At 44.4% G+C, this 22,121-nt stretch overlaps 1 protein-coding gene across 1 annotated transcript in view; it reads right to left on the bottom strand.

Annotated features, from left to right (window-relative positions):
- The window catches only part of ADCY2 (adenylate cyclase 2), a 455,550-nt gene that overhangs the window by 41,332 nt on the left and 392,097 nt on the right, over window positions 1–22,121 (bottom strand). The window contains exons 17-18 of the mRNA XM_061129349.1: window positions 20,089–20,208; window positions 12,878–13,047 (exon numbers count right to left, since the gene is read on the bottom strand). Coding sequence (XP_060985332.1) covers window positions 12,878–13,047; window positions 20,089–20,208 — 290 coding nt within the window. The remainder of the gene's footprint in view (window positions 1–12,877; window positions 13,048–20,088; window positions 20,209–22,121) is intronic.

Genomic DNA, 22,121 nt, shown 5'->3' on the forward strand with positions numbered 1-22,121 from the left:
CTTCAGTATTCTTGGCTGGAAAATTCCATGGACAGAGTCTGGCGGGCTACATACAGCCCAGGGGGTCACAGAGTCGGACATGACTGAGCGACTAAACTTCACCAGCCGAGTCAGGGCTGGGAGTGACCTGTGTAGACACTTTGTCTTATGACATATTTCATTGCGACCCTTTGGGCTGTAGGCCGTCAGACTCTTCTGCCTGTGGGATTTTTCAGGCAAGAATACTGGAGTGGGTTGCCATTTCCTTCCCAGGGGATCTTCCCAACCCAGAGATCGAACCCATATCTCCTGTGTCTCTTGGATTGCAGGTAGATTCTTTACCCACTGAGCCATCATTGTTAAGTGATGACAAAAAGCACAAGTTCTGGTCAACTGGATGCTGCTGCAAGGATGAATATGCTGCACCTTGCTGAACATAGACCGGGACCTCAATTACAATATCAGAAGATGATGCTGTCCAGAATAAAGCAAAAACACACCGGAAAGGAAATGCTGGGGTTAAAATGCAGAAGGCAAAGTAAAGAGGGCCAGTTGCCCTGTCAGGAAATCTTCTTCCAAGTCTGGCTGGAGAAGGAGGGAGAATTGCTGAGATGTCTGTGTTGGTACCACTTTTCTGATGCTCCCTTCTGTTTTTCCGGCTGAGTGGCACACAGCATCCTGCTGATATCTGCTCTCAGAACACTCCTCCCCTCTGGTCACCAGCGTGGTGGCTGGGTCCTGGCCAGCTGATGCTGGCTGGTGATGAAGCGTGAAGAGGACAGCTCAGCTAGGATTCCTGCACTCTACTTTTCAGACTCAGCAGCCATCAAAGCACACCTATTTCCCAACGGCTGATCTGTTTGTTTCCAGTGACTGTCAGAACTGTGGTCAGACAGTAGAGTTCTAAAACAGCTCAGTCATTTAAAAAGATAAACCATTCTTTTCCAGTGGTTGGAAATGCATCATATGGGCTTCCCTGTTGGCTCAGCGATAGAGAATACACCTGCCAGTGACGGCCAACAAGGGAGACCCGGGTTCGATCCCTGGGTCGGGAAGATCCCGTGGAGAAGGAAATGGCAATGCACTCCAGTATTCTTGGCTGGAAAATCCCATGGACAGAGGAGTCTGGTGGGTTACAGTCCAGGGGGTCACAGAGTTGGACATAACTGAGTGACTAAACTTCACCAGCTGAGTCAGGGCTGGAAGTGACCTGTGTAGACACTTTGTCTTTTGACATATTTGAGTTACTTTCATTCTAGTTTTATTGAAATATAACTGACTGTGTAAGTTTGAGGGGTACAATGTGCTTTGATACACTTACATATTGGAAAATGATTATCACCATAGCATTAGCTATCACCCTCATCACCTCAGCTCAGTTCAGATGGTCAGTCGAGTTTGACTCTTTGCCACCCCATGGACTGCAGCACGCCAGGCTTCCCTGTCCATCACAACTCCTGGAGCTAGCTCAAACTCATGTCCATCGAGTCAGTGATGCCATCCAACTATCTCATCCTCTGTCGTCCCCTTCTCCTCCTACCTTCAATCTTTTCCAGCATCAGGGTTTTTTCTAATGAGTCAACTCTTCATATCAGGTGGCCAAAATACTATAACATCAGCTTCAGCATCAGTCCTTCCAATGAATATTCAGGGTTGATTTCCTTTAGAATTGACTGGTTTTATCTCCTTGCAGTCCAAGGGACTCTCAAGAGTCTTCTCCAACACCACAGTTCAAAAGCATCAATTCTTTAGCACTCAGCTTTCTTTACAGTCCAACTCTCACATCCATACATAGCTACTAGAAAAACCATAGCTTTGACTAGATGGCAAAGCAATGTCTTGCTTTTTAATACACTATTTAAGTTGGACATAGTTTTTCTTTCAAGGAGCAAACGTCATTTAATTTCATGGCTGCAGTCACCATCTGCAGTGATTTTGGAGCCCAAGAAAATAAAGTCTCTCACTGTTTCCATTGTTTCCCCATCTATTTGCCATGAAGTGATAGGACTGGATGCCATTATCTTCTTTTTTTGAATGTTGAGTTTTAAGCCAGATTTTTTCACTCTCTTCTTTCACTTTCATCAAAGGACTCTTTAGTTCTTCTTCACTTGCTGCCATAAGGGTGGTGTCATCTGCATATCTGAGGTTATTGATACTTTTCCTGGCAATCTTAATTCCAGCCTGTGCTTCATCCAGCCCGGCATTTTGCATGATGTACTCTGCATATAAGTTGAACAAGCAGGGTGACAATATACATCTTTGATGTATTCGTTTCCCAATTTGGAACCAGTCCATTGTTCCATGTCTAGTTTTAACTGTTGCTTCTTGACCTGTAAACAGATTTCTCAGGAGGCAGGTAAGGTGGTCTGGTATTCCCATCTCTTGAAGAATTTTCCACAGTTTTTCCACAAAAAGTTTCCACAATTTTCCATAGTGAAAGGCTTTACTGCAGTCAATAAAGCAGTTCAGTTCAGTTCAGTTCAGTCGCTCAGTCGTGTCCGACTCTTTGCGACCCCATGAATCACAGCATGCCAGGCCTCCCTGTCCATCACCAACTCCCGGAGTTTACTCAAACTCATGCCCATCGAGTCAGTGATGCCATCCAGCCATCTCATCCTCTGTCATCCCCTTCTCCTCCTGCCCCCAGAGGTAGATGTTTTTCTGGAATTCTCTTGCTTTTTCGATGAACCGACGGATGTTGACATTTGATCTCTGGTTCCTCTGCCTTTTCTAAATCCACCTTGAACATCTGGAAGTTCACAGTTCACATACTGTTGAGACCTGGCTTGGAGAAATTTAAGCATTACTTTGCTAGTGTGTGAGATGAGTACAATTTTGTGGTAGTTTAAACATTCTTTGACATTGCCTTTCTTTGGGATTGGAATGAAAACTGACCTTTTTCAGTCCTGTGGCCACTGCTGAGTTTTCCCAATTTGCTGGCATATTGCATGAAATGTTTCCTTGGTTTCTCCAATTTTCTTGAAGAGATCTCTAGCTTTCCCATTCTACTCTTCTCGATTTGTTTACATTGATCACTTAGGAAGGCTTTCTTATCTCTCCTTAATATTCTTTGGAACTCTGCATTCAGATGTGTATATCTTTCCTTTTCTCCTTTGCCTTTCTTTCCTCTTCTTTTCTCAGCTATTTGTAAGTCCTCCTCAGACAACCATTTTGCTTTCTGCATTTCTTTTTCTTCAGGGTGGTCTTGATCATGGCCTCCTGTATAATGTCATGAACCTCGGTTTATAGTTCTTCAGGCACTCTGTCTATCAGATCTAATACCTTGAATCTATTTGTCACGTCCACTGTATAATTGTAAGGGATTTGACTTAGGTCATCACCTCAAGTGATTAGCATCTCCTTTTTGTCATGAGAACACTGAAAATCTACTCTTTTAGCAACTTTCATGTATATAATACAGTATGATTATCTGTAGTCACCACACTGTACCTTAGCTCTTCAAAACAGATATTCATCTTATAACTGGAAGCTTGTGACTTTTGACAAATATTTCTCCACCTTCTCCCACTCCCAGCTCCTGGTAACCGCCATTCTACTCTCCGTTTCTGTGAGTTCAGCTTTCTTAGACTTCACATATAACTGAGATGATACAGTATTTGTCTGTCCAACTTATTTCACTAAGCATCACGCCCTCAGGGTCCATCCATGTTGTTGCAAATGGAGGATTTCCTTTTGTCTCCTGGCTGAGAAAAAAAATATCCCCTTGTTTCCTTTTTGCCATATCCTTGCCAACACCTTTTGTCTGTTGTCTTTTTTTTTTTTTTTGTCTGTTGTCTTTTTGATGACAGCCATTCTAAGGAGTGTGAGGCAATACTTTATTGTGATCTTGATATGCATTTCTCTGATTGTAATATTCAGCATTTTTTCACATACTATTGTCCATTTGCATGTCTTCTTTGGAAAATGTCTATTCAACTTTTCTGCCTACTTTCAAATTAATTTTTTACACTGAATTCTATGAGCTCTTTATGTATTTTGGATATTAATCCATTATCAGATATATTATTGACAAACAAGTTTCTCCCATTCCACAGGTTCCGTTTTCATTTCATTGACAGTTTCTTTTGCTAATCAGAAGCTTTTTAGTTTGATGTAGTTTCACTCACTTATTTTAGCTTTTGTTGCCTATGTTTTTGGTGTCATATCCAAACAAATCATTGTCAAGACCAACGTCAAGGAGTTCGTCCCCCTTATGCTTTCTTTGAGGAATTTTAAGTTTTCAGGTCTTATACGTATCTTTTATAAGTATCTTTATAAGTACCTTATCCAAATTAATTCAAATTAATGTTTCATAGTGGTGTATAATAGGGGTCCACCCTCATTCTTCTGCATGTGATATTCAATTTTTCCCAATGCCATTTATTAAAGAGATTATCCTTTTCTTATTGAGTACTATTGACTCCCTTGTCAAATATTAGTTTATTGCATATGCAAATATGCAAGTGGTAATTTATGGGCTTTGTATTCTGTTCTATTGGTCTGTGTCTATTTTTATGTCAGTATCATACAGTTTTAATTACTGTAGCTTTGTAGTAGCAAGAATCCCTTAGAAGAAAAGGAGTAGCCCTCATACTCAACAAAAGAGTCTGAAATGCAGTACTTGGATGCAATCTCAAAAATGACAAAATGATCTCTATTTGTCTCCAAGGTAAACCATTCAATATCACAGTAATCTATGCCCCAACCACTAATGCCAAAGAAGCTGAAGTTGAATGGTTCTATGAAGACCTACAAGACCTTCTAGAACTAATACTCAAAAAAGATGTCTTTTTCGTCATAGGGGGCTGGAATGCAAAGTAGGAAATCAAGAGATAATGTGGAGTAACCAGCAAGTTTGGCCTTGGAGTATAAAATGAAGCAGGGCAAAGTTTAACAGAGTTTTGCCAAGAGAACGCACTGTCATAGCAAACACCCTCTTCAAACAACACAAGAGATGACTCGACACATGGACATCACCAGATGGTCAACACTGAAATCAGATCGATTATATTCTTTGCAGCTGAAGATGAAGAAGCTCTATACAGTCAGCAAGAACATGACCTGGAACTGACCGTGGCTCAGATCATGAACTCCTTATTGGAAAATTCAGACTTAAATTGGAGAAGGTGGTCTCTCCCAGGCCCTCAGATTTGGGCCAGCTTTCTGTGCATCCCAACAGCTGTTGGTCCAAGCTCCCTCTCCAAGCTGCCATTAGGAGATAATATGCACAGGGATCTGGCCGCAGGGTTGGGGTGGGTATGAGGCATGTGGCTTAATGGGGGTCCCCGAGGGCCAGCCAGGGAGAATCTGTGGGTGAGGTGCTCCCAGTGGCTTGGGGGTAGGTTTCTTGACCCAGGCAGTGAGGCAGTTAGTAGGATCTGCATTCCTTTAAATCCCTCTGAGGGTCTTATCTGCCTCTCTCCCCAACTTGGTAGCATCCTACGCAGCTGGGAAGCCGGGTGCTCACAGAAGACATCACAGACTGAGAACATCTCTCTTGGACTGAAGCTGTGCCATCTTGGTGGAGGTGGGGTGGTATGGACAGACTGTTTCTCTTATCCACTTCTTATGTCCAAATTCACATTTTTTGCTCCAGTGTGGTGCTAGAGCTTCTCCTCTGAAAACCTGGCCTTCCACAAAGGCTCTCTCATCCATGGGTCAGTGGCTAAGAGTGTTTCCAGGGGCTCCATGTCCGAGAGTGGCTGGAGCCAGATGACATGTCACTGCAGTGTCCGCAGACAGATTCAAGGTCTCTATGCCTGCTGTCAAACACATGGATGGGTGAGATTCCTCCTGGATCCAGTCTGGCACTGGATCCCACAGCTCCGATCAAAGCACTTTTGTCCACAGAGATTACAAACAAATTATTGTTGGGGACAAACATGAGGGTGTCTTATTCTGCCATGATCTTACTGTTACCCTTCCCCTATCTTTTTGGATCTCCACAGTTCTTCAAGGTCTGTCTGATGTTACAGTCAACTCTAGACCACTCAGCCAGCTCCCAGTCAACAGGTTCACTCAAGTACCTAGGCAGGTTGTAGGAACTTAACCTACAAGTCTCCTTTTGGCCTTCTGGTGACACATACTTTTCTAATAGAAAGATTTTGTAAGTTGCTGAGAGCAGAGAATACATTTCACTCATCTCCATGTGCTTGGGCTCCAGCATCAAGCCTGGAATACACAGCATGTTCAGTGAAACTGTGCTGTAAAAAAGGAATGAGTGGACAAATAGTTGTGTCGGTTTGAAACCTAAGAGGTTTCATCTCTAGACACTATTCCTTCCCCTGGCTGGACACAGATGCACTGGACTCCTACACAGTCTTCCAGAGGCGGCCTGGTGTCATCCAAGGACAAGGGGCTCAAAGCCTCTTTCTGAGTTTCAAAAAAACTCAAAAAGCTTTCAAAGCTTTTTCTGAGTGTTATTCACAAATGCCAAGCAAAACGTCCTGGGATTGCAAAGCATGAACATAATATGGGTTAGGCTCACGCTTAGAAAGAGCCCTGGAGGCAGCTGCAGGTTAAGAGAGATGATAAAAGTGGGGCTGGAGAGGTAGTGCTGGCCTTTTGCTGTGGAGATAAGATGCAGTCTGATTAATGCAGTCACCGTTTCATCCTGCGGAGAAGAGTGGTTTTAAGTGGGAAGCGACGGATGCATCAGTGTGATACCATGGGGGCTGGTGCATCGGATACCACGGGGCTGTCTCCTCCACTGGAGGGCTGATGATAAGAAGGATGCATCCCACCTAGTCTGGGAGTCCAGGCTCTCTGAAACCTCCTTCCTCCTCTCATTCTAAAATCAAACAAAACAAAAAGCCTAAAATTGAGTGTCTTCCTGCAAGTGGGTCCAAATCACAGGGCATTTTCTTTTTTAGGTTAGATAGCAAAGGAGCTCATTAATGGTTGCTTTTTATAGGATAAAAGAAAGCTTGGTAGAACTTGAGTAGCCCTAGCACAACTTTCTTTGGTTGTTGCGGTTGTTATTAGGTGACTCAGATCACTGACCTCCTTACTATACTTCCCAGCTCTACTACCAGTGGTGTCGGCCATAGAGAAACAAACACATGTTCAGTAGTTTCTGGAGATGGCCCTGGGGGGCGGGGGGAGGGAGGGGAATTAGGAAGGGGGAGAGACACTGAGATATTAAATTTGAAAGTAATTTAAATCTTTTCAGTATTAACTTGGACATATTTTGGGTTTGAAGACAAAGGTGGCATACTGTTTTCATTTAAAAGAGGAGGCTTCCAAGAGAGATGTCAGATGTTCAGAATACCTCCGGACCACCTCCCTCAGAGGTGGATGTGCACTGTTTTTCTTTCTTCTGAGTGCAATGAATGCTGCGGTCCTTCCTCTAGGTTTTCATTGAGCTCATCATCAGTTGATATGTAGTTGAGATACTGTCAAAATGTTATAATATGCCAAATTCTAGCCACTGGATTTTCTACGAGACACAGGAAAAACAGAGAATGCAGACCATATTGAAGGTGCTTGACTCGACTCCACTGCAATGGAGCATTTCCATCGTCCTCTTGGGTATGGAGCTGTTGCTAAGGTCACCGAGTTAAATGACATGACAATCCAGAGCTTATCTCTGGAAGAAGAAATGGCAACCCACTCCAGTATTCTTGCCTGAAATGTCCATGGACAGAGGAGCCTGGTGGGCTACAGTCTATAGAGTTGCAGAAAGCTGGACATGACTGAGTGACTAAGCATGCATCAGAACTTCTGAATGATGCTGGGTACTAGAAATAACGCATTCAGTTATACATATTATTTATATGCTGCCCCAAAGTATTTATTTTATTAGGCTCAGGGTCCACACAGAGCTGGTTAACAGGCTGGACTCCAGGGTGTTCACACAGAACTGGTTAACAGGCTGGACTCCAGGTTAATCCTCTGTTCAGACTCTCGATTCCCCACCTTTCTTTAGAAGAGAAGGCATATTTCTAGTATTCAGGTGAGTTAACATAATGACTGGGTCCACATGAAATATTAATATTCATCCCCTGATATTTTTCAGCTCTGCGAGAATAAAAATGCAGGGGAAAAATCTGACAATGTCTTGCAGAGCCTGTAACAAGCCTTTGTCAGCAGAAGGAAAAGTGTCTTCAGAAAAAAACAGCTTCCAGCAATATCAGTGGTCATTACCATCACCATTACCATGGAGAGCCTCTGTAATGGTGCTGGCTGAGGGGTCTGGAAGATGGTGTCACGGACTGGAATCAGAATCATTGATTGATTGATTTAGCAATGTATCTTGTATCCCAGACGACATGGAGGACTGTTGTAAATGCCAAAGTATCCCAACGTGGATTTTTCCAGACCTCCTAAATATCAGACACTTCTGAGCTTCCTTCACCACGACATCACTGATCATAGTCACGTGATGGCAAGTGACGTACTGGGACCCTGCTGGCCTCCAACTGAATGGAGTTTTAATGGCACACTCTCTCAAGTTGACTTTTTTTTTGTCCTGTAAAGTTGGTTTTCTGCACTCATGAATCGGTGTGAATATCTTTGATATCATTTTTTGAATTATTCACGGGTCTGGTGGCTTTCTAGTGCATACTTCTCCTATTTTCTTGGCTGACCTGATGGCAAAAATACTCGTTGGCTTGTCCATGATCAATGTTAAATTTGGCTCAAAAAAGGTCCCTGAAACATGGCGAACTCGCATAGAGGACAACAGCCCAGTCCGAACTGTGTATTCACAAGATGGCCCAGTATTCCCCTATCACCAGAGATACTAAAGCCGAGCAGGACCGCATGGGTTCCCCATTCCTTGTTTGTAGGGGACAGACTCCAGCCTCCATGACCTTCCCTGAGTTCCAAAGGGCAGATTCGAACAGTTGTTAATCAGAGAAGGGAGGGGAAGCAGAGACAAGGGGGGAGACCACCTGAGCCCAGAGCAAAGCAGCGCAGGCCCCGCCTGCACCTTGACCCTGATGAGCAACCCTGCCCCTGAACCACTGCCACAGAACTCCCCCTCATTCCTACTGGGCTGGGACGCGCAGTCTCGAAGCATAAGCTCATTGTGTCCCCCTCTGCCTGGCGAAGCAACAAAGCCATTTTCTACTTCACCCAAAACTCTGAGATTCGACTCAGCAATGGTGCACAGAGGCTGAGTTTTCAGCAACCACAGTGACCAGAATCAGGCCAGTAAAGGGGTGGGACCAGGCACGTGACTCCAATGCCCAGACCGGCTGGACCAGGACAGAAGGGGCCGCTGGGCCCCGGTTTAGGCCAGCTCCCTCCCTGAAGGGCGTGGGATGAAAGGACACTCATTCTCGAAGAACCAATCAGGCCAGCTTTTTTTTAAGTTCTTAATTTCATATTTGATAGAGGTGTTTCACCATTAACAAACCAGATAAAGGATGAGGAGACCTTCATCAGTTCTTTGATGGGGGAAGGTCTTGAATCTCAGAAAAGGGAAAGAAAACATTGATCTTGATGGGTTTTGGCTCTGGCATGAGACATGTGGTTAAATCAAACACACAGAGCAGATGGAGAAATCAGGGGATTCCAAGCTGTCACTCTCAAACCTACAATTCGCTCAGCTGTGTGTGACTCTTTGCGACCCCATAGACTAGCTTGCCAGGCTCCTCTGTCCATGGAATTCTCCAGCCAAGAGTACTGGAGTGGGTAGCCATTTCCTTCTCCAGGGGATCTCCCCAACCCAGGGATGGAACCCAGGTCTCTCATATTGCAGGTGGATTCTTTACCATCTGAGTCTGGTTTCTCGCTTGGGGTTCGTTTTAAACTGCTATTAGAGAACATCTGTTAATTTTGAGGTATGATGTTATTATGTCAGTAATATTCATCTTCTGGGGCTTCCCTGGTGGCTCAGTGGTGAAGGATTTTCCTGCCAATGCAGGAGATAGGAATCCAATCCCTGGGTCCAGGATCCCCTGGAAAAAGAAATGGCAACCCACTCCAGTATTCTTGCCTGGAGAATCCCATGGACAGAGGAGCCTGGCGGGCTATAGTCCATGGGGTCACAAACAGTTGGACATGACTGAGTGTCTAAACAACGATGATTCATCTTTCGGCAGAGGAATGCTTCAGGGGAGTCCTATGGCAGCTCAAGCAGGGATCTGGAGATGCCTGAAACTTAGTCTGTTGGGGCCGCTGGGAGGAGGACAAGAGGGAGTCCATCGTGAAGACGGTCAGCCATCTTAAGGCAGCATGTGAACTGAGCCTGAACCCTGTTAACCATCGGTGAAGAAAAACCAGGTTCCCCTCCTCACAGGCAGAAAACAAAGATCGGAAGTAAAGGTCAGGTTGTCTCAGTTAGATTAACAACTGAGTGACTTTCACTTCCAACCAGTTATGCAGCGGAGGGTATAAAACCAAGTCCTCCAAAATCATCGGGGTCCTTGTTGGGAACCGATTCCCCCTGGACCCACTAGCATAACAAACTGTACTCCACTGTCTTGAGTGTCTTCTGAGGAGCGTTTTGTGACTCTGGATTCTACAAGTCAAGATGAGACAGGTGGGCTTCCCTGGCGGCTAGTGGTAAAGAACCCACCTGCCGGTGCAGGAGACACGAGTTTGATCCCTGACCTGGGAACATCCACATGCTTGGAGCAATGGAGCTCCTGAGCCACGATTACTGAGCCACACACCTTAGAGCCAGTACTCTGCAACCAGAGAATCCCCGCGATGAGGAGGCTGTGCACTGCGATTAGAGAGTAGGCCCCCTCGCTGCACCTAGAGAAAAGCCTGTGCAGCACGAAGACCCAGCAGAGTCTAAATAAATAAATAAAATAAAATAAAAAAAAGATCAGGAAGGCAGGTGCACCCTCCTAGGGGCTTCCTTGGTGGCTCAGATGGTAAAGAATCCACCTGCAATGCAGGAGACTTGAGGTGGGAAGGAAAGGCAGGTGCCTGAAGCTTGTCAGGTCAGCCCTCCCAGCTGTTGGGTGATTATAAAGACAGAAGCAAGAGAGCACGCAGTGAAGACCTTGAATGAAACAAAGGGCTCTGAGAGCAAACCCCTTCTTCAGCCAAATGACTACTTTCCTGCTGCCGGGGTTCTCATCAGAGGCCGTGTGTCTCCCTCAGGTCCCCAAAGCAATCCCCCCCTCATCAGAAACTTGCTAATCTAATTTCTTCTTTTGCTTCGACTTCAAATTTAATAAAGGGAAATTCAGTCGCGTCCTCAGCCATGCGTCAGAATCAGTGATGCTACATTTATTTAGGGATTCGATACAGGTTCTCCATGCTGTAGAGAAATAGTAAAGCATGTTTGGTTGGTAATTTTGAGAATGTATCAGAAAATTAACTTCTGATTTCATTCTCATCTTGGCTAAGGAATCACAAAATTTCCTTAATGCGATTATGTATTTTTACAACTCCACTACCCGCCACTTGACTACAGATTATTAGGGTTTCATGGTGTGGAGGATGACAAAAATTAAGTTAGGTGAAGAGAGTGTGGTGTAGTCGTGTTTCTAAAAGCAATCGTCAGGAGAAGAAGCCTTTGCGCAGTGAGGGGCCCATGTTGTTGACATCAGGCCTCCCTTGGCGAAGCAGCCGTGTACTGTCAACACAAACCATCTTTTGGGCGCAAAAAACGATGCAAATATTTAAGGCATTTATTTTATGTTAAAAGAAATATAGACATATTATGGGAGATTATGCAAAGTGCTCATAGGAAAAACCTGAAGTCTGAAATAAACTTAACAGTTGATTCAAAATGTGTTTTTGCTGTCAAGATGTGAGTTGGAGAATATCATGATTAAAACTTCTTTTTTTCAAGGAATGAATAAATATTTATGATAAGCTTGCAGAAGCAATTTGATAACAGGAGACATTGTATAAATCCAAAGGAGTGGACTTGGGAAGATCCTTCTTGACGCATCCAGTCCTAAGGTTGGCAGAGTAAACACAACCATATCCTTGGTGGCCTTCCCTGGTGTCTCAATGGTAAAGAATTCGCCTGCCAATGCAGGAAACGTGGGTTCGATCCCTGGGTCAGGAAGACCCCCTGGAGAAGGAAATGGCAACCCACCCAGTGTTCGTGCCTGGGAAATCCCATGGACAGAGGAGCCCGGTGGGCTACAGTCCGTGGGGTCGCACAGAGTCGGACAATGATTTAGCGACTAAACAGCAAGAACAACAATCCTTTCTTGGAACTTGCCACAGTTGATAGTATTCCCTCCACACTGGGATGTTCTAGGAAATCCTCAATAAGAAATTTTGCATTATACCTTACAAATAGAATCATTTATTTTCCCAGTACTTTTGTGTATATGGACACAGTTGTTTTGACCTGGGGGCTGTACTCTTTTGCAGGACACATTCTTCAAAGTCTGAAGGCCTTTTCAGTTCTCGTGACTTGGGCTGGGGGATTGTGCCTGACATCTAGCGGGTAGAGACCAGTTGTTCTTGTTTAGTTGCTAAGTCATCCTTGCAACCCCATGGACTGTGGCCCTCCAGGCTCCTCTGTCCATGGACTTTCCTAGGCAAGAATACTGGGGTGGGCTGCCATTTCCTTCTCCAGTAGAAGCCAAGGGTGCTACTACTAAATAACCTTCAATGCACAGGACAACACCCCCCACCCTCCAAAAAAAACCTCTCCCTCCAAAAATTATTTCAGTCCAAAACATCAATAATACTGATGGGGAAAAAAACATTATTCTTATTAATATAGTACAGATTATAATACAAATGGTCTCTCTAAATCACTTCATATCTACTGATCACCTACAATCATGCCCAGATCATACCTATGTAATCTATGATGCAAACACATAGCATCCTCCAGAATCACCACTTCAAAGAAACTCTCACACAAAGATTCCCAATAACAATGCCATTCATTTACTCCACACACTCTCCTGTTACCGACATCCCATAAAAGAACTAAAGTAAAGAGAAGGGAGAGGAAGCAGGTTACCTCTCGAACAGGACCTGGCTGTAGTCGTCCAGGAGGTGAGCGTGAGTGTGGAGGAAGATGGTATTGTAGCCCACCAAGGCTGCCATCATGAGCAGCATCTTCAGCTCATAATTCACACGCAGGAAGACGGAACAGGAGATTAGCCCCAGGATGCAGCTGTATATAAAGTACTGGAACAGGGAAATACATCAGGTAAACACTGAGGATCTATTCTGAGGAATGCCGGAACGAGAATTAAAATTGGAGACCTCCACCAAGCTCCCCGGGTCAATTCCCAAACTGACTGTGAAAGCAGATGCCTTTGTGTGCTCTTTGATCCAGTGGTAAATGACTAAACACACTGGATTTCAAAAGAATTCCTCACAGCATGGCTTGCTCACCCAGCGGAGCGTGTTTAATAAAAATAATCGTGTGTGTGGCCAAATACTTTTCAAAAAGAATTTTTAGAAATCTATGTTGAAGCCATGTCGTTATAAGCAGATGTCATTTGCTTCTTGAATGTGAAACAATATGACTCCCCACACATTTACAGATTAAAACAAAGTGATGGTCCACAGGCTCTTTCGTGGGCTTTCAATGATTTAGTTCATTAAGGAGATACAGATCATTACAGGTAGTTCTGTTAAAGGTGTAACAAAGCCCAGGGATTTTGTTAAAAGGGCAGTTGTGTGTCAGAGGGATTATCTAGAATAAAAAGGACTTGAGAAACTAAAAGTTCTGAACTACGTATACAATAGATAAGGAGCAAGTACCCACTGTATAGCCCAGGGTACTCTGCACAATATTCTGTGGTAACCTGCGTGAGAAAACAGCCTAAAACAGTATGAACATGTGCATATGTACCACCGATCACTGTGCAGCACAGCTGAAATGAACACAACACTGCAAATCAGCTACACTCCAAAACAATTAAAACGTTAAACACTCTAAGGAGTTCACAGGCTCCACCAGACTGCTCAGGAATCTTTATGCGACATGAAGAATGACAACAAAGATGACTGAGAATAAATTAAAGCACCATGTAAAGTAAAACAAAGCTTCTTAGGTGGCTCAGTGGGTAAAGAATCTGCCTGCAGTTCAGGAGATGTGGGTTCAATCCTCAAGTGGGAAAGATTTCCTGGAGAAGCGGATGGCAACCCACTCCAGTATTCTTGCCTGGAGAAACCCATGAACAGAAGAGCCTGGTGGGCTACAGTCCACGGGGGTCGCAAAGAGTCTGACATGACTGAAGCAACTGAGGACACACACACAGAGTAAAACAAACAAACAAACAAGCTTTAACATATGTTGACAATCAACTGGCCGTAGGTATGAGGGTTTACTTCTGAGCTCTCACTCCTATTCCATTGCTCTGTATGTTTTTCCTTACGCTAGTTTCACATTGTCTTGCATACTGTAGTTTGATAGTAAAATCTGAAATTGAAAAACAAAAAACTAAAAGCTTTGAGCCTTGTCCAGGGGATCTTTCCTGGGGTTCAGATGGTAAAGAATCCACCTGCAATGTGGGAGATCCGGGTTCAATCCCTGGGTTGGGAAGATTCCCTGGAGGAGGGCATGGCAACCCACTCCAGTATTCTTGTCTGCAGGATTCCCCTGGACAGAGGAATGGGCTACAGTCCGTGCGGGTCACAGAGAGTTGGACACAACTGAGCAATTAAGCACGCACAAAAGCTTTGATCCCGGTGAGTCGTGAGCACCCTGGAAGTGGACAGGCACTCGAAGAAACTGAAGACCCCAGTGTGAGGAAGAGGCTGGGCATGGTCCATCTTTTGTGGTTCACCGAAGGTAGCAGGCAGGCCTGCCCTGTTTGAGCACTTTTCCATTAACCACAGTGGATATCATCAAGACAGCAGAGCCCTGAATTCAATCGTGTTCCAGCCACCCATCAACTGAGTCACTTCAGGCCAGTGACCTGACTTGCCTGTGTCACTGTCCTCATCTGAAAGATGAGGGTAATAATGTCTTTGCTCTAGGTCACTGAGGAGAGCACGCAATGCTTGGAGCCCACCGCCCTGCAGGCCAGGGGGTGCCCGCCAAGTGGAAATGGTTTCTGCTCTCACAAAGCCTTTGTTTGCTGGATCAAGGGGCTTTAAGAAGGGTGAGCTACCATCTCAGCATTACTGCAGCAGCAGCAGCTCTCAGTAGAGTCGAATCACTTCAATAAAACAGATCCGACTGATGTTTGATAAATCCTGCCTGTAAGAAACCGCAGGGTGTAAGCTACTTCATTTTAGTTTCATTATAAGGGATACACCATGTATAAACTGCTAATTTTTGTCATTCTAGCTCTTTTATTTCCCCAGCTAAGGTCATTTACAGCGAGCCCTGGGTGAGAGTTGGTCTGTAAAGAAGGCTGAGCACAAAAGAATTGATGCTTTTGAACTGTGGTGTTGGAGAAGATTCTTGAGAGTCCCTTGGACAGCAAGGAGATCCAACCAGGCCATCCTAAAGGAAATCAAACCTGAATATTCATTGGAAGGAGTGATGCTGAAGCTGAAGCTCCAATACTTTGGTCACTTGATGCAAGGATGACTTACTGGAAAGGACCCTGGTGCTGGGAAAGACTGAGGGCAAAAGGAGAAGGGGGCAGCAGAGGATGAGATGGTTCGATAGCATCACTAACTCAATGGACATGAGCTTGAACAAACTCCAGGAGATGGTGAAGGACAGAGGAGCCCGGCATGTTGCAGTCCACGGGGTCGTAGGGAGTTGGACATAACTTAGCGACTGAACAACAACAACAACAACTGGGAAACAACTGATACGAATGCCTCAGTCCTGTTCTTGGGGAAGAAAGGAAAGTGGAAAAGACAGGCTGCAGTGTTCCCACCAGTGTTCTCCCTTCCCGGTGAAAGGCACCCACGCAGTATCAGTGCAGATCCCTACCCGTGAGGACTGAGGGCTGGCATCTCAGCTTCAGGAGGAAGACCAGCGATTAACTCCCTGGGGACCCACAACAATCAGGTCAGTCCTTGGGAAAGAAAGCACCCCTCGGCCGGGGGCCACGACAGGCGGCAGCAGGCTTGGAAAGGCTGAAGGTCTGTAAGCACAGTTTCTTTGGCCACAATGACCTCATGTTAGTTCTCCACTGTTCTGACCACTGACCCCCTGAATGACAGAGAAGAGGAAGAGGAACGGAGCCTAGGAAACACGTCCTGATGGGCCAGTCAAGCTGGTGGAAAGGAACCGTGGAATCTGGAGTCTGGGAGAGAGAAGGGCTTCCCTGGTAGCTCAGCTGGTAGAGAATCCACCTGCAATGCAGGAGACCCCTGTTTGAGTCCTGGGTTGGGAAGATCTGATGGGGAAGGGATAGGCTACCCACTTCAGTATTCTTGAACTTCCCTGGTGGTTCAGCTGGTAAAGACTCTGCCTGCAATGTGGGAGACCTGGGTTCAATCCCTGGGTTGGGAAGATCCCCTGGAGAAGGGAAAGGCTACCCACTCCAGTATTCTGGCCTAGAGAATTCCATGGACTATATAGTGCAAGGGTTTGCAAAGAGTCAGACACAACTGAGCGACTTTCACTCTGGGTACTTTTCACTTTTGGGACAGAGGACAGGCTGAGCATGAAAGAATTGACAGAGAGTCAATCTGTCTGTCTCAGTCTCCCTAAAGCAAAGGGTGAGGGGGCCTGGGCTTTGAGACCAGCCTCATTTGTGGGCACTTTGCCATTATTACCTTGTTGTTCAGTCGCTAAGTCATGTCCGACTCTTTGCAACCCCACGGACTGCAGCACACCAGGCTTCCCTGTCCTTCACTATCTCCCAGAGCTTGCTCAAACTCATGTCCATTGAATCAGTGATGCCATCCAACCATCTCATCCTCTGCCGTCCCCTTCTCCTTCTGCCCTCAATCTTTCTCAGCATCATGATCTTTTCCAAGGTCTTTCCCCTTTTCCACCAGGGTCTTTTATTACCTTAATGACTTAAATTACTTAATTATGTACATGCTTAATGAGCAAGTATTGTCCTTAGAGGGCAGGTGTGAGGCTCAGCGACACAGGGGCATCAGTACTGGGACCGCCTCTGAACGCAGCTCGGGGAGCCCTCCATCTGGCTGAGGGTCCTCAGGGGGCCCGCTTGCCTGTGGGCATGTGCCCAGCAACCTGGCCCGGCAGGTGTCTCTCTGGTGAATCAAATAAACATGGGCTTGTACTTTGTATGTCGTCTTTTTTTTAGTTCATTTTGGGGCTCATCCACTATTAGATTTTTCAGATGTATCTGTCCTTACCAAGAGTTTGAGAATCATTGGTTTATAACCTGCTCTTTAGTCAGTAGCCACGGTTGTCTTACAAAACTGCTCCATAAAAGCCATGAAATCACCTGGCACCTGGCAAGGTTCCCACTCAGGGTCTCACCCTTCCACTCACAAAGGAGCTCAATGGTACAAATAATTGAAGGCATGCTTGTCCCCTGAATAGGTGACTCAAGGTAAGGAGGATGACAATGCCGACCTTGACGAATTCCTGTGAAGATTGAAGAGTATAATGAAGGTAAATAGTACAGAGCAGCGCCTGGTCCATGTGAAACCATATAAGTTGTGCTTTTATTGTTATAAAATGGGGATGTTTGTAAGATTTGATTTTAAAAAGGATTTTTCTGCTAAAATTATACTGAAAACAATTACTAGAACTCAGGTTTTTGATAGTTCAGCCTAAGTGAATGAGAAGCGGAATTTGTTGTTGTTCAGTCGGTCAGACAAGTCCGACTCTTTGTGACCCCATGGACTACAGCACGCCAGGCTCCCCTGTCCTTCACCACCTCCTGCAGTTCATTCAAACACATGTCTGTTGAGTCGATGATGCTACCCAGCCATCTCATCCTCTGTGGCCCCCTTCTCCTCCCGCCTTCAATCTTTCCCAGCATCAAGGTCTTTTCCAATGAGTCAGCTCCTCGTATCAGGTGGCCAAAGTATTGGACTTTCAGCTTCAACATCAGTCCTTCTAGTGAATATTCAGAGTTGATTTCCTTTTGGACTGACTGGTTTGATCTCTTTTCTGTCCAAGGGACTCAAGAGTCTTCTCCAGCACCACAGTTCAAAAGCATTGATTCTTTGGCGCTCAGCCTTCTTTATGGTCCAGCTCTTACATCCATATGTGACTACTGAAAAAAACACAGCTTTGACTATACCATCCTTTGTCAGCCTAGTGATGTCTCCACTTTTTAACACACTGTCTAGTGTTGTCATAGCTTTTCTTCCAAGGAGCAAGTGCTTTATGAACAAGGCGTGTGAATGGCTCTGAGGCAAATCCTCCTTCCAGGGGCTGATGGACCAGGTGTGCTAACGACATCCATCCAAAGAGAAGGAGCCAGACAACACAGACAGTTTAAATCTTCTTTAAAGAAGGGGGCTCCAAACTGCCCATGGTGAGGTCACAGCTAGTAAACCCTCGTCATGAATCTCGTCCCTCATGTAACTGAAATAGAAAAGATGCTGCCCAATCCTTACTGGGTTCACAGTACTGCTGAAAATGAAGGCCAGGACCCCAAGGAAAAGGGATGAAGCTTATGTTGCCCTCTCTTCCTGAGCCTGTGGGGACCCTGTTATGGACTTTGGACAGCTGGCCTCTGAAACAGTCACAGCTTAAAGAGCACCAGATGCCCCTACTCTCTGTACACAGACCTTTGAGCATCCCCAAAAATTGAAATGATGAGATGGGGAAAAGGATCAATGCCTAATATCAAGGGGATAAATCAACAAAAGGAAAATGAAGAAAGGAGACTTTATTGCTATAGTTGCTGGAGTTTAAGAAATTGGTAGGAAAAATTTAAAAATATACACCTTAAATGACCAATTTCCATGAGTCTGAAATAGTTCACCTAGCACTCTTGAAGCTACGGGAGACAAACTAAATGTATGTTACTTTTAGATGATTATTCAGAAAATCAAAAGAAGAGTATCAAAATCACTTTTTGTTTGCACACAAAATTCATAGAAGGAAGAAGTCATTAAGCAGTAAATAACTAATTTAGTTCTTTTCACTTAAAAAGACTGATGTGCTAGTAAGTTTTGAAATTTCAACCTAGGCCCTTCTGGACCTTGGTTAAAATGGGTCGTTAGTAAGGATAATTTGAAGATATAATCACTGGATGGCATTTGCAGCCAAAGGAGAAGAAATATGACCCAGTCATATTTCGGACTCAGTCATCACAGAGTCAGGAAGCTAATTCACGGAGCAACTAGTGAAATCTATAAGCAATACACCCAGAAATTCAGTGACATACAACTTAAAGCTACATGCTGGGGTGCATGCTATAAAATGTCACGTCAAGATAAACTGGTGCAGTCGCTATGGAGAACAGTATGGAGGCTCCTCACAAAACTAAAAATACCACATGGTCCAGCGATCCCACTGCTGGGCATGTATCCAGACAAAAGGATAATTCAAAAGGATACATGCACTATTTATAGTAGCCAAGACATGGAAACAACTTAAATGTCCATCCATAGGTGAATGGATAAAGAAGATGTGGAATATTCCTCAGTCATGAAAAGGATGAAATAATGCCATTTGCAGCTACAAGGACGGACCTAGAGATGATCATACCAAGTGAAGTAAGTCAGACAGAGAAAAGCAAATATCATATACTGTCACTTATATGTGGAATCTAAAATACAACCCAAATGAACTTACCTACAAAACAGAAACAGACTCAGAGACATAGAATCCTGACTTATGGTTGCCAAGGGGTGTAAGGGTTACATTGGGAGTTTGGGGTCAGCAGATACAAACTAGTATGCACAGAATGGATAAACAACAAAGTCCTACTGTATAGCATGGGGGATTATATGCCACATCCTGTAATAAACCATAATGGCAAAGAACATATATGTAATAAACCGTGATGGAAAAGAATATATATATGTAAAACTGAATCACTTTGCTGAACACCAGAAACTAAAACAACGTTGTAAATCAAATATAAGTCAGTAAAAAGATAAACATGTAGCATTAAGAGAATAAAGGCACAGAGTCATCTGTGAGAGCTTCAAAATGCCATGGAAACTTTGTCCATGTGGTCTAATCAGTTTCTACTGGCTGGGAGTTTTCTATCAAAGGCTGGCAATGTTTACTCCTGTCCTGAGTCAGGATAGACTCAGGTATGGAATCTAAACAAGGAGAATAAAGTCTACAGCGGAAGAGGAAGTGGAAGGCAAGCCATTCACACAGGAAAACAATAAAAACAATAAGAACCAGGGAGATGTGCTTACCGGCAGGAAAAACAAATTTTGCGCACGCAGAATTGCTGCCTGGTTACTTGCGGCAGAAAGACTCATGTTGGACGCGTTGGCAGTCGGAAGAATTGTTTCCTCTGAGTCACTCAGGAAAAACTGCAAAGAAAATGTTGCTTCAATGAATCAGTGCAAAGGAGAGTAAAGGGTTAGCAGGTGCGGGCTCAGCTCACTAAGGCTATGTTTCTTTGGCTCATTGAGCAGCGTTGTGGGGACTGTTCAGCCTCTTTACTCCCAGTGCTAATCCCTTCATCTTCTCTTTGAGGCTTTGGAAATCTCTATCGAGTAAGTAAGGAACTCTTGCTGTGCTCCTCACTGCACAGTGAATTCCAGAGCTCCCGGACTGACGTTAGGGAAAACAGAAGTACCTCTGTTAAATGGGAATTTTAAAATGAACCAAGAACAGGGAAGAGAGCTTGGTTAGAATGACGTTGGAGGTTGTCATCACCACCCTCAGAGACGGGAGTCTTCACCCTGTGTTTTTGCCAGGGTGAATCATCATCTTCACCAAATGCATCAGTGGAGTCCTCTGAATTTTGTATCTTAAGAAAATAAATTAATTTTATGGGAAAAATGCAATAACTGACACCAACATCTGCCTCTACCATTTGTGAGTGCTTGGCAGCTCAGGATCACCAGGGGGTAAAATGGGAGAGAAAGGATGCTCTCAGGACTACTGGAAAGGGGGTCCTAATTAAAAAAGGAAGCAATCCTGAGAAAATAAACATGATTAGCTCTTATAGGGGCTTCCCCATTGGCTCAGCAGTAAAGAATCTGCCTACAAAGCTGGAGATTCAGGTTTGATCCCAGGGACAGGAAGATCCCCAGGAGAAGGAAATGGCAATCTATTCCAGCATTCTTGCCTGGGAAATCCCATGAACAGAGGAGCCTGGAAGGATACAGCCCATGGGGTCGCAAAGAGTCAGACACGACCTGTGAGTAAACAACAATAGTGGGTACCAATATCAGCACTCAGGGGAAAGGGTCAGTGCGTTGGCAAGGTAGGAAAAATTCAGCCTCTTTCTCCCTGTTTCTCTCTCTCACCCGCCCTCCTCTCTCTCTGTCTCTCTCTTTCCTGGAGAAGCTGCAACACAGATTGCTTAAGATCAGTCACTTTCTGTCCTGTGACTGCGGGTCAGACAACTGTTCAGTGAAGATAAAGCAGAGAATCGCGGGCCAGGTTCCCTGATGAAAGATATCCATCTCCTCCATGAAACTAGGCTAGGCTTTCTGCCCAGGGCTCACCATCCGCACTCAAGGTCTAGAGAGTAAACGCCCCTGCAGTTTCTACGGCTGCTTTTGTTTGTCTCCCCTGGCTTGTCCCTTTGATGGCGGGCTTCTTGTCAAAGACCTCCAGCAATTTACTTACGTAAATAAGAAGGCATTTGTTTAACATATCCTTGAGAACATTTCCTCTCAGATTCCAAGGACGGTTCTAGATACAGTGCTTCTGCCCGTTATATATTTTGATAAAATGCTGCAAAATACAGACTAAAAAGTCAAATAAATGTAGATTTCTTTATTTACGAATTGTTGTTGTTTGGTCGCTAAGTTGTGTCCAACTCTTTGGGACCCCATGGACTGCAGCATGCCAGTAGATATTATTTACTATTAATACTAAATAATTTATCAAAAATGTCACAAACCCTGGGTGAAATATAAATGTGCTGATTATTTGGAAAAAATATAACAGGAAAAAAATGGAGTAATTGTTGGCCAAATACAAGACTCCAAAATGTAAAAATTTAGATTTGACAGACCCAAGATACATTTGATTTAAATACTAAAGGAAACGACAAATAGAAGGAGACCATTTAGAGTGATAGGTTCCTAGTCTTAGGAATCTGAGATCCTAAAATAATTAAAGAAAAACCCTTCTTAATTATATCAGCTTATAAAGAAGAAAATACATGAGTGATAATATATCCTGTGAAAACTTTGTCTTGCAAGGAGGCTCTGCAATAGTAGGATGGTTGAGCTTGAAAAACAGCGGAGAACTTTAATCACCACAT

This window comes from Dama dama, chromosome 25 (assembly GCF_033118175.1).
Source record: "Dama dama isolate Ldn47 chromosome 25, ASM3311817v1, whole genome shotgun sequence".
Lineage (NCBI taxonomy): Eukaryota > Metazoa > Chordata > Mammalia > Artiodactyla > Cervidae > Dama > Dama dama.